We start from the raw sequence: 10,904 nt of genomic DNA, 5'->3' as shown, positions 1-10,904 counted from the left end.
TCCTCTATAAATATAAAATATTATTATAATAGTAAAAATTCCCAGTAAATAGCAGAATGACACTTGTCAATCCTTCTCCCACTTTCTTGACCTAAACAAAAATCACACCAATAAAATCCCAACACTGCCTATTTTATGTCTTCTACATCTTTCATCATCATCATAGGTAGCTTTAATTCAATAATAATAATAATAATAATAATAATTTCCCATCAAAAATCTTTAAGCAATTTCCTGACTTGTTCCAGTGTGACAAAGAGCACCACAGTGAATGGACCCTGCCTCGATATAGTCGGAATAAACCCCTTGTACAAAGCCATCACGCCCTCTGATCGGACGGTCTTCATTGCACAATCTATCGCACCACTATAAGGCGGCGCATTCCCTGGCTCCACTTTCATGTTCATAACTCGGGTCTTGATCACGTCCACGGGATTGGTCACCACCGAGGCTACGAACCCGGCCGCGAAGCTCGCGGTCACGTGGGTCCCGAGCCCGTCTTTCATTAAATTGTTATCGAGGATCGATTCTTTGATTTGATCGTAAGAGGCGAGCTGTGATGCGGTGACTAGCATGGCGCGGTTCACCGTAAGGGATGAGCCGCGCCACAGGGAAGTGATGCCCTCGGATTTGCGCATTTGGGTGATGGCGTCGATGACGGACTTGTAGTTGCGTCGTTGCGACGCGGGGAGCCTTCCGTCGGCCTGCATACGGACCATGGCCACGTCGGCGGGGTTGCCGACGGCGGCGCCGATGCCGCCGGCGATGAGTCCGGCGCCGATCTTTGTCATTAACGGCATGCTGCCGGTTTCCGGGTCGGTCCATTTTTGCTTCATGACGTCGTACAAGCCCATACGGGTTGTTGAGTAGAGGGTCTGCCGGAGCATGGTCGCCGAGACGCCGGAGAAGAGCGCTTTGACCCCGTCTTGCTGGATGATCTTGACGCCGACGGCGATGGGTCCCACGCGCGGGGGAGGGAGGTTGATGCGCGTGGAGGATGTCTGGAAAGCCAGAGCGGGTCGGAGCGGCTGAACAGACCCGGATGATTCGCCCTGCAGCTGCATTCGGACCTTGATTAGATCAAGTGGGTGGGTCGAACATCCAGCTATGATTGATGCTATCCCTCCTTCAACAAATCCCTTAACACCCATCTCTCTTAAATTTTTCTCAAAAAAGATTTATATAAATTCAAAAATTCAAGATTTCGAGAAACGAGAATCAAATAATGAATGTGTGTATATATGTATGTATAGGTGTTGTTATTGCCAAGGGGAGGTGGGGTTCATTTCACTGGAGATGAAGAGATGAGAATGGAGGCTAAAGGAGATAGAGGAGGAGTGGGGGACGGTAGGTCTTTGAGACATAAGCCGTGGGGGAGATGAATTTATATGTGGAGAAATAATGAAGGGTTGGGTTTTGTGGGAGAGATTTGGGAGAGATTATATAGGGTGGGAGAGAGAGGGTGGAAAGAGAGAAGAAGGAAAGAGGGAACATTGACATACAGAAACTCGTAGCTGTCTTTAATTGGAGTTTGAATGTGTGTAGCAACTTTGCACGTGATGTATGGTAGTTCACATTTCTGCAATCCGCGTATTTGGGAATATTAGTATTACGATTTCTCGGAAGATTATTATTCCCCTGTCTGTTCTCATTTTTTTACTTTATTTTTTAGCATGCTTATTAAAAAAAATTATAAAATTATATTTTATTGAAACCTCAAAAAGCGTGCAAACATGTAGTTTATGTAAACTACCTGGATAGACGGAGGGAGTATAATTTTGTGTTATATAAATAATCTAAAATTTTCAATTTCAGTAATTGTCTTTCCATTTCGGTATTTATTATTATACATGAATTGTGAATTGGTGCAAAATATTCTTCCTTATCGAAATTCATATTGATATACGATAAGATAAACAGAAAAGGTGTATTGGATTGGTATTTAAAAAAAATTATTTCCGAGAATATTTGATTGTAATTGTTTGAAATGCATTAAAATTTTGAGATATTCAATTGAGATTTTAAATTATGCTGCAAAATGTGGTAATATTCAATTAAGATTGTTTAAATCTATTAGAATCTGATAGTATTCAAATGTCCGCGGACTTTTTTGGATTTCATATAAATATAGATTTTGTGATATTTTTTGATGTATTTTAAGTTTATTGAAATCTCACTAAAATTCATAAGATTTTGAATCATTATACTTATCCTAAAAAATTTATATCACATCTGCTATATTCTTTCAAGAATCCGTATGAAATCAAAATCACATATAATCCATTAAAATTAATAAATTAAAAACAATCCATTAAAATCTCAACTGAATACAACCCAAACTATAATCAATATTGCATACGGTACTTTAAGTAATTTTGATTTATATTTTATAAAAAGAAATTTCAAAAATGCGACCAAGAAATGAATAACATTCACTTGAGCTTAAATATTCCATCTTTATTAGAATTTCACGATATCAACATTTGTAGATTCGGTGTGGCACTTCATTAGATTTCAAATATACCAAGTATTTTTATAAAAAGTTGGTTTAAACTAGTGAGGTAAAATTCTCAAGTAAGAAGTGTGTGGTAGAATTAAATAAAAACAATGAGATATTTTTTATGATACATTTGTGAAATTGACAGGGACCATCATATTTTTACTTTACACGTATAATACTTTCATGTTATGTAAAATTTAATAGAATTGATTTCAGATTTATTTACAATGTAAAACCAATTCTATTATTTAAATGACATGAAGGTATTATATGTAGAAAATCATGAATACAAGATTAGCAAGATAGAAGTCAAAACAATGACGGGAAAAACCAATATCACAAATGTAGCACAGAGAATATCTTAAAAATAATAAATAATATGGGTAGAAACTCACATTTCACATCAAATTAATATTATTTTTATAACAATTCAAAATAATAATATAATACTTTTTAAATATAACATATTCTTATAATTCATTTGATTGAATTATAGTCTGTCACTATTCAACAAATTTTCTATTATTATTACTTTATGTCATTTTAAACAATTATTTAAGCCGATATATTTGGATATACCCTGAGCTGTATATAAGTGATTGGAAATAACTTGTGGAGTACGAATAATTTATTCCTTTATATTCATCCATCACTTTTTTTTAAACAACCGAAAATGAAGCTACAAGTTGTTTCCAATTTCAATCTAGCCAATAATGAAGCAACAAGTTGTTTCCGGGTTCAAACGAGTCAAGAATGAAACAACTGATTCTAATTTTAAACAACCGAAAATAAAACTACAAGTTGTTTTCAACTTCAAACGAGTCTGGAATGAAGTTACAAGTTGTTTCCAACTTCAAACTAGCCAATAATGAAGCATCAAGTTGTTTCCGGGCTCAAACGAGTCAAGGATGAAACAACAAGCTGATTCTAATTTTAAACAACCGAAAATAAAGCTACAAGTTGTTTTCAACTTCAAACGAGTTTGAAATGAAGTTACAAGTTGTTTCCAAGTGTATATATGTCCAAAAATAAAAATTCAATGGATATCATGGAGGCAATTGCCATTGTGAATCTTGTTTGCATACTTGTGAGAAATAATAATAAAATTTAAATTGTCTGACCTAGAAAGTTACAACCAAAACTTTGGTAATGGAGGCAAGTTAAATGTATGTGCAAAAATTTGTACCTGCACAGCAATGGAATATTTATAAAATTGAAAGTTCAACTATGCAAACAAGATGTTAATCAAGTGGAGTAGGAATATTATTACCTCCATTGTATTCTTCCATATATCCGAAATTCCGAACATAATTCGTTTTTAAGATAAACGGTTCTCAGTCATTCTGATTTTAATGTTTGGTATCTCAAGTGTGTTTATATTTGTTTTGTATTTTCCCCCAAGCTCGCAAAGCCTCACGAGGTAATAGATTCAAGCAATTTAGAGCAACTCCAAGGGACCATCTCCCTTACCTATAATGAGCTTATGTGGACAAGAACAGGGGTTTAAGTAAAAATTGTTCACTCCAACCCTCCTCTCCTTACCTGAAACTTTTAGGTGAGAGAAAACAAAACCCCTTATTTAGGGGATAGAAAAGTAAGTCCCTATTTCTTCCACCTCATCTCCTTCTCTCATTTTCTTTCATATTTCATTTTCCCTTCCTTTTTTATCTCCCCCATCATAGTAGAAGTTCTAGTGAAATATTATTTTTTTCAAATATAGGGATGATTATAGGGAACACCGTTGGAGTAAAACAACTTTTTGCTTACCTATATTTTGAGTAATCATTAATATATTATATTTTAGGGGTTCAAAATAGGTAACACCATTGGGGTTGCTCTTAGTTACTCCCTCCGTCCTCTTTTACATGTCCATTTTGCTTTTCGAGTAGTCAAATTGACCAATTTTTGACTAAACATTACAAATTATCTACTCATCATTTCTAAAATCTGAAAGTTGCATATTAAAATAGACTAAATATACTTTCTAGTGATATAATTTTTATTATTTTTCTCAATTATCTGATATATGTAAAGTTCAGTCAAAATATAGTCAATTTGACTGGTCAAAAATCAAAATGGACATGTAAAAGGGGACGGAGGGAGTATATACTTTCACCAAATTTTTTTTTTGTTGTGCGAAAACTTGAATTGGCAATAAAAATATACAAAATAAGTTTGACATGAACAATCTGTCATCATATGTGAAAAATAGAAAACTGAAAAAAAAAAAGAAAAAAAGAGGCCGCCCCTGGTGCTCCTTGAATTTGTCAACATGACTATATCTCTGCTAGAAGAGGTAACTAAAATTTGTCAAAGGAGAATATATATGAACACACAAGAAGACGTCGGAGAGAAAGTGAAATACTCACAAGTCAGAGCATTAATATAACGACTTTGATATCTGCAACCAACGGATTGAAAAGAGAAAAGAAAATTAAACTTCCTATCTTTAGGTTGAATATGAATCGGAATTGTGTTGGGCCCGTCCAACTTTGCGATTGGGTCACACTTTTTTTGTCATGCTTGCCCAGCTAATGAGGGGGTGGGTGATTCATTTGTTCTGAAATTGACATGTTGAAATGTAGGGTTTTCATACAAGTCACAGGTCATATTTTTCTAATACCGAGCTTATAAATTCTGTTTTTTGCAAAACGGGAGGATATATAAAATAATAAAAGTCAGGACAAGCCTGCATGGAATTACAACTTACAGGAGAGAAGCGCACCGCTATGCAGAGGAAACTAGTGCAACAATTAAGGGTATTTAACTGATATTTTAGTACGCGTACAGAAAAGCAGTAGTAAACGAAATTAGGGTTGTGCAGTTTTGAGAGTCCATCTTCAAAATTAAAGTTCTAGCCATCATTTTTCCCCTTTTCAACCTTCATCCTATCTACTGATTATTGATTTTCGCTCCTTCATCCTCTCTCATATTTATCAATTTTATTAATAAATTCTAGATCTAACCAAAAAAATGAATTCTTGTTGATTACCTTGTCATCAAGGTTGTGCCGTGTTTGTTTAGATTTTTTGTGTGTTTTGTTATGTGATTCTGTAACGTTTCTAAAAAAGATTTACATGTTATTTTGGGTGATTGTAAGGTTTGGATCAAATATGGCATGGTGGTGAAAATAGCAAAAGCTTCGCGACATAAAATTGTTCATGTTCTGGGGTGATTTGTTGATCCAATATCAGTTGTCAGCTGATGTAACTGATGATTCTGAACATCGGGTTATAGATGCTTCTGCTTATGTGATGGTCAATTGCAAAGCTACTATGATCAGTAGCCTGGATTGCTTCAAATTTGATTATAATGCACTCTCAAGCATATTGGGGGACGAGGATGCTGCATGCACTTTAATCCTCTTGTAATGTATAGTTTTGTTTAAGATTTTTTTTTATAAATAAAAAACCGACATTTAGATTTCTATTCAAATTAAAAAAAACATAAATTATATTTTTATAAAGATATTCTGAAACGTGTCGAATAATAAAAAAATATGATTAAATGAAAGAGAGTACTTTGGCATTAAATAGTTAATTGTCACCTCAGTGTCCAATACATCCGGACATAATAATGGACAAAGAAAGAAGAATATACAAAGGTGATGACCGGGGGAGTGAGTCAAAGGAGCTTTTTAGGACCGGAATCAGACCAGGTTGGATGTGGGGGAGGTCAATACTACACGACTACATATACTTTTCAAGTTAGAATCACCCAAATAAATGGACTTTTCATCTTTGTGGTGGAAGGTGCTTGGCTGAATTTTATCTATTTATAATTTACTACAATCTAATATGATAAATAAAGAATTAAAATTATTTATTTGGATTATTTTAATTTATTTATAATTTATGGATTATTAAAAATATAATAATAAAAATAAACGTGACTTATGGATAACTTATGATTTATGAATAAAATTTTACTAAAAAAGTTTTAAAAAATGAAATCACTCAGGATGTATCTCAAACTAACTTTTGACTTTTTAAGTTAGTTTCTAATTTACTTTTAAATTTAATTTTAAATCATTTTCTGACTTATAATTTAAATAAATATCTTTCAATATAAAACTAAATTTAGGAATCGGCCGGGACAAACAGCCTATTGGTCGCGTAACTTTACTCGAGCAATTTTCTTGAGTCGTATTATACAATTGATCTGTAATAATAAAAATATAAAATAATGTATCCATTATGCTTATTGTCGCACTCTCGCACTAGTGCAATTAGTTCAATATTTTATGCGATATTCAGTTTGGCTCGGTGTGGTTCCGAGAGTAACAAAGTGTTAATAGACTATGCGTCTATGCCCGACATATATTAATTATTTAATAGAAAAGGAAACTTTCTTATAGAACCTCACGTTTATTGTTTTGTTCTAATGGAAGTATAAGATAAGACATTTTCCTTCTTTTGCTTATCTGGAGTTTGAAAATAGGCCCCAACTTTTCTGAATTTAATTTTATATAATGAAAATTGACCAAACTTTAATTATATATTAAATAATATTAAATTGATATCGATTTATCAGTCCAGCTAATTGCTAATCAATGCCTTCAACAATAGTTTCAATTCTCGTTTTTCCGAACACCGACTAAAATATATGTATTCTATTTTAAGGTGTAAATTTTAAATTTTTTTATTCTAAAAAAAATAAAAAGTAAATTATGATCAACTTGACCATAAATTCATATAAGATAAAATTTATGAAATATTGAGAGTATTTAGTAGATTGAGCCAAGTTGTTAGCAAAGAAATTTAATAATCATTAAATTTGAAGTTCATGATCAAAATCAAAATATGTAAGTGATTTCATGTTTTTAAAGGTCGAGATTAAAAGACCTATGATTGTCGTTTAGAAATCTTCACGTATATCCCAAATGTGTCTACTTAATTCTAGAGTATCAAACTCACTTTATTCCAAGGACGTAAGAATTCTCAATTTAGTAAGGTTTTAAAACCTGATTGAGTAGCACGATTGGATAGTCCAGTACTGGGTTTATCCTGTGTTGACCCGGGACATCCGGGTTCGATTCTGGCTCACCCTGAAAATTATTAAAACAAATATTTAGTTGTAAGGCATATAAGTCTGTATTGTAAAAGAAAAAAACCTGATTGACGAGAGCCTAAAATAGAGATCCAAGCAAGAAGTATCGGCTAAAGATCTCGTATAGTATTTACACCAGTAATACAGGACACGAGCCCCCTTTGCATAAACAATCTAGAAACATGATAACTTTTTGACCTCTGAACAGGTACAATTAGTTAAAATACAAGATAGAGCATCGTTAAATATCGCCGAACAACCTTTAAGTGGCTTTCACTCGTTATTATCTTGGACAACCCGAAAAATTACATGACAGATAGTTGTGGATCACGCTCAAACAAAAATCCCGAATAGTCTTCATTCACATACATATCATAAAACATTTCATTTAAGTCATACTCATCAAAGAATAAAACAAAGAATAAAACTTAACTTCATTCATCATAGGAGAGTATATTTTCTAGTATCAAAATTAGGCCTTTGAGAGAATGTGTGGTCAATAATCGGGTCTTATATATCACAATATTATCCGTCTCATTTAATTTTTATAAAATTATCCATCTATTTTGAACAGGGGTCACACTAGATAGTGTTTGGACTATAGATCAGAATACATTTTATTCGCGTAAAAATTACAATTCCTTCATAATTATAAAATTTCATTTTTATCAATCATCAAATTTTATTATATTCTATAATTTTTGAACACTGATTATAATTATATCACATATCATGGGAAAAACGCATACATTATCAATCTCAATACTACCACTTCTAATAATTTTTTGAGATCTCACATTTTTCTAGTAATTTTATTTTTATAAAAATATGTGTCACTTTGATGGTAATATCTACTTTAGAAAGTAATATTACTTGTAGGATTAAATTCGTTTGGAAATCTGAACCTCTTAATGAGGTTGTATCATTTCTTTGAACGCTTTTCATTAATTGGACAAGTCGTATTCATTTTTATTTTCATGTCTAATTTTCATAAAAATTGTACCATTTTTATTTATAGATAAATTTTAATTAAATCAACTAAAAATTGAGGTTTCCATAAAATTACATAACTTTAGCTTTAGGTGGTAATAAAATTAGGGGGACACCCAAAGAACCCTAACGATGTCTATTTTTCTTCTAAATACTGGGCTGTCAAGCCCAAGTTAGGCCCAATCAGTTTTTTATGTATACGCCGATCGGCCGATGCTTCTGCACGCGAGTAGAAACACAAATAACTCTTGTTCTCACTGTCCCCCTGTTATTTGTAACTAGTACTCTTCTTAAGCTTTCAAATCACTCATGCCCATTTCATAGCTTTTGATACCCAGGTACTGTTCTACTTCACATCTCACTTTGGGTCACACTAGTCTTGTATTTTTGTTAAAAACGGGCGCATTTCATGCTTTATTGAATCTGCAAGTTCATTTTTTGATGAATTACTATTTTTTTTTATTTTTTGTGTGTTAGTTTATGATGGGTTTTTCCAAACTAGTGATGCAGTGTATGTATTTTGTATTTGATTTGAGTTTTGGGACAACAATTGATGAATATCAAGAAAGTTTGTTGTTGATGACAAAGTGTTTGATTAAAGTTCTCTGAGAATCATTTCTGTCAAAACACTGTTTAGTAGTTGCCTTAAGCAAGTGTTAAGTAATAAAGTCTTCTGCTTGGTGTTTCGGTAAGAAAAATGCATATGGTCTTGAGCACTATGTTAGTGAGTAATTATGTTGGCTTTTTGAAATTTTATGCTGTGATGTTAATATAAATTAGAATGTTTGCAGGTATGTAGCTCTTTCGTTTATTATTTATCTAGTATTAAAGTAAACTCTTCTGTGATGAAACAATAAGATTTTACATATGTGAAAAGGTTTTGATAATTCGTAAAAGAAGTAAAAGATCTATAGTTTACAGTGACCGTCTCCAGACACTAAAGTCTATAATTGATGAATGCAACTATCTGTTGTATTGGGGTGTCTATATTCATTATGATTTTTAGTTCAGTGTTTGCATTTTTCCTAAGAGTTCTTGGTTCAAATTTATTGCAGAGTTGGTAAAAACTTGAGTAGTTAGTAAAATGGCAGCAATTTTCAGGGCTCGCAAAGTGTCCTCAACCCTGTTCTGCAATTTCCTTCGTACTCCCATCCGCCAGTTCACTGCTGCTTCCGGTAGGATATTTTCTCTGTATCCATTTAATGTGTTTATATGCACACACATGTTTGATCCTATATATGTAATCACTAGATTCCTGAAAATTTTAGCTTTTGTTTTTCATACTAAGTTTCTATAAAGTTCTTTTGTACTAGGGGGTTCTTCAATTGTTAACATATACATTCTGTTACCTGTTATGTATGGATTGTAAGACTCGAGCAATATTACCGATCCTTCAAAACTACATTTGGATTAATAATAGATTATTAATACATGTTGGAGTTCCCTGTGTTAAGAAATCACCCAAGTTACTAAATCTTTCAAAACAAGAAAATGATAGAATTATCACAAGTGCAACTCAATTTGCCTGTTTACTTTTGCCTTCTGAAATTTTGATGTTAATCTTTATACCTAACCTGGTAGATGCTACTGCTACAAAATCATCTTCGAGTAATCCAATGTCCAATCACGCTGTATGTTCCCTGGTCTTGAGCACATCAACAATGCAAGTCGGAACTAAAATCCACAACATCAGTGCGGGTACCTCACAGTCAGCTTTGACAAACCCAATATTCAGTCTTGACATAAGCTCACAATTTGGAAGCTGCATGCCTATTTCAATGATGCGAATTGGGACCCTAATCCACAACATCGAATTGAGACCTGGCGAAGGAGGCAAACTGGTGCGAGCAGCAGGCACTGCTGCAAAAATACTGAAAGAGCCATCAGCATCTAAGTACTGTTTGATCAGATTACCGTCTGGGAGAGAGAAACTAATTGATACAAGCTGCCGGGCAACAATAGGGACTGTATCAAACCCTGAACACGGTACAAAGAGACTTAGAAAAGCTGGTCACAGTCGATGGCTTGGAAGGAGACCAGTGGTGAGAGGAGTGGCCATGAATCCTGTAGACCATCCTCATGGAGGAGGGGAGGGGAAGAGTAAAAGTAGTGGTGGTCATGGAGGGGTTTCAAGAACTCCCTGGGGAAAGCCTACTAAAAGTGGGTACAAGACTGGGCCTCTTAAAAGAAGAAAATAGTTTTTTGTTTTCCGGGTATGTGCTTTTTCTGTGGTTCAAGTACCCTATAACTTTCGAGAATAAAATTACCAAATTTGATTTTGACATGTGACTAGATTATTGATATATTTGCTCGGTATGATGTTATTGTGGGATTCAGGCAGTTATGATATAACTGTAATTTCTTG

At 33.6% G+C, this 10,904-nt stretch overlaps 2 protein-coding genes across 2 annotated transcripts; one reads left to right on the top strand and one right to left on the bottom strand.

Moving 5' to 3' along the window:
• Positions 1 to 1,537, bottom strand: LOC108205434 (mitochondrial uncoupling protein 5). The gene has a single exon (XM_017375390.2). The coding sequence runs from the start codon at positions 1,149 to 1,151 to the stop codon at positions 213 to 215; it is 939 nt and encodes a 312-aa protein (XP_017230879.1). The 5' UTR covers positions 1,152 to 1,537; the 3' UTR covers positions 1 to 212.
• Positions 1,538 to 8,737: 7,200 nt separating this feature from the next.
• LOC108209807 (large ribosomal subunit protein uL2m) lies at positions 8,738 to 10,904 on the top strand. The gene is made up of 3 exons (XM_017380932.2): positions 8,738 to 8,877; positions 9,595 to 9,714; positions 10,121 to 10,904. Exons 2-3 carry the CDS (start codon positions 9,624 to 9,626, stop codon positions 10,735 to 10,737), a joined length of 708 nt encoding a protein of 235 aa, XP_017236421.1. The 5' UTR covers positions 8,738 to 8,877; positions 9,595 to 9,623; the 3' UTR covers positions 10,738 to 10,904.

This window comes from Daucus carota, chromosome 1, assembly GCF_001625215.2.
Source record: "Daucus carota subsp. sativus chromosome 1, DH1 v3.0, whole genome shotgun sequence".
Taxonomy (NCBI): Eukaryota; Viridiplantae; Streptophyta; class Magnoliopsida; order Apiales; family Apiaceae; genus Daucus; species Daucus carota.
This window is presented reverse-complemented; position numbering and strand designations above follow the sequence as displayed.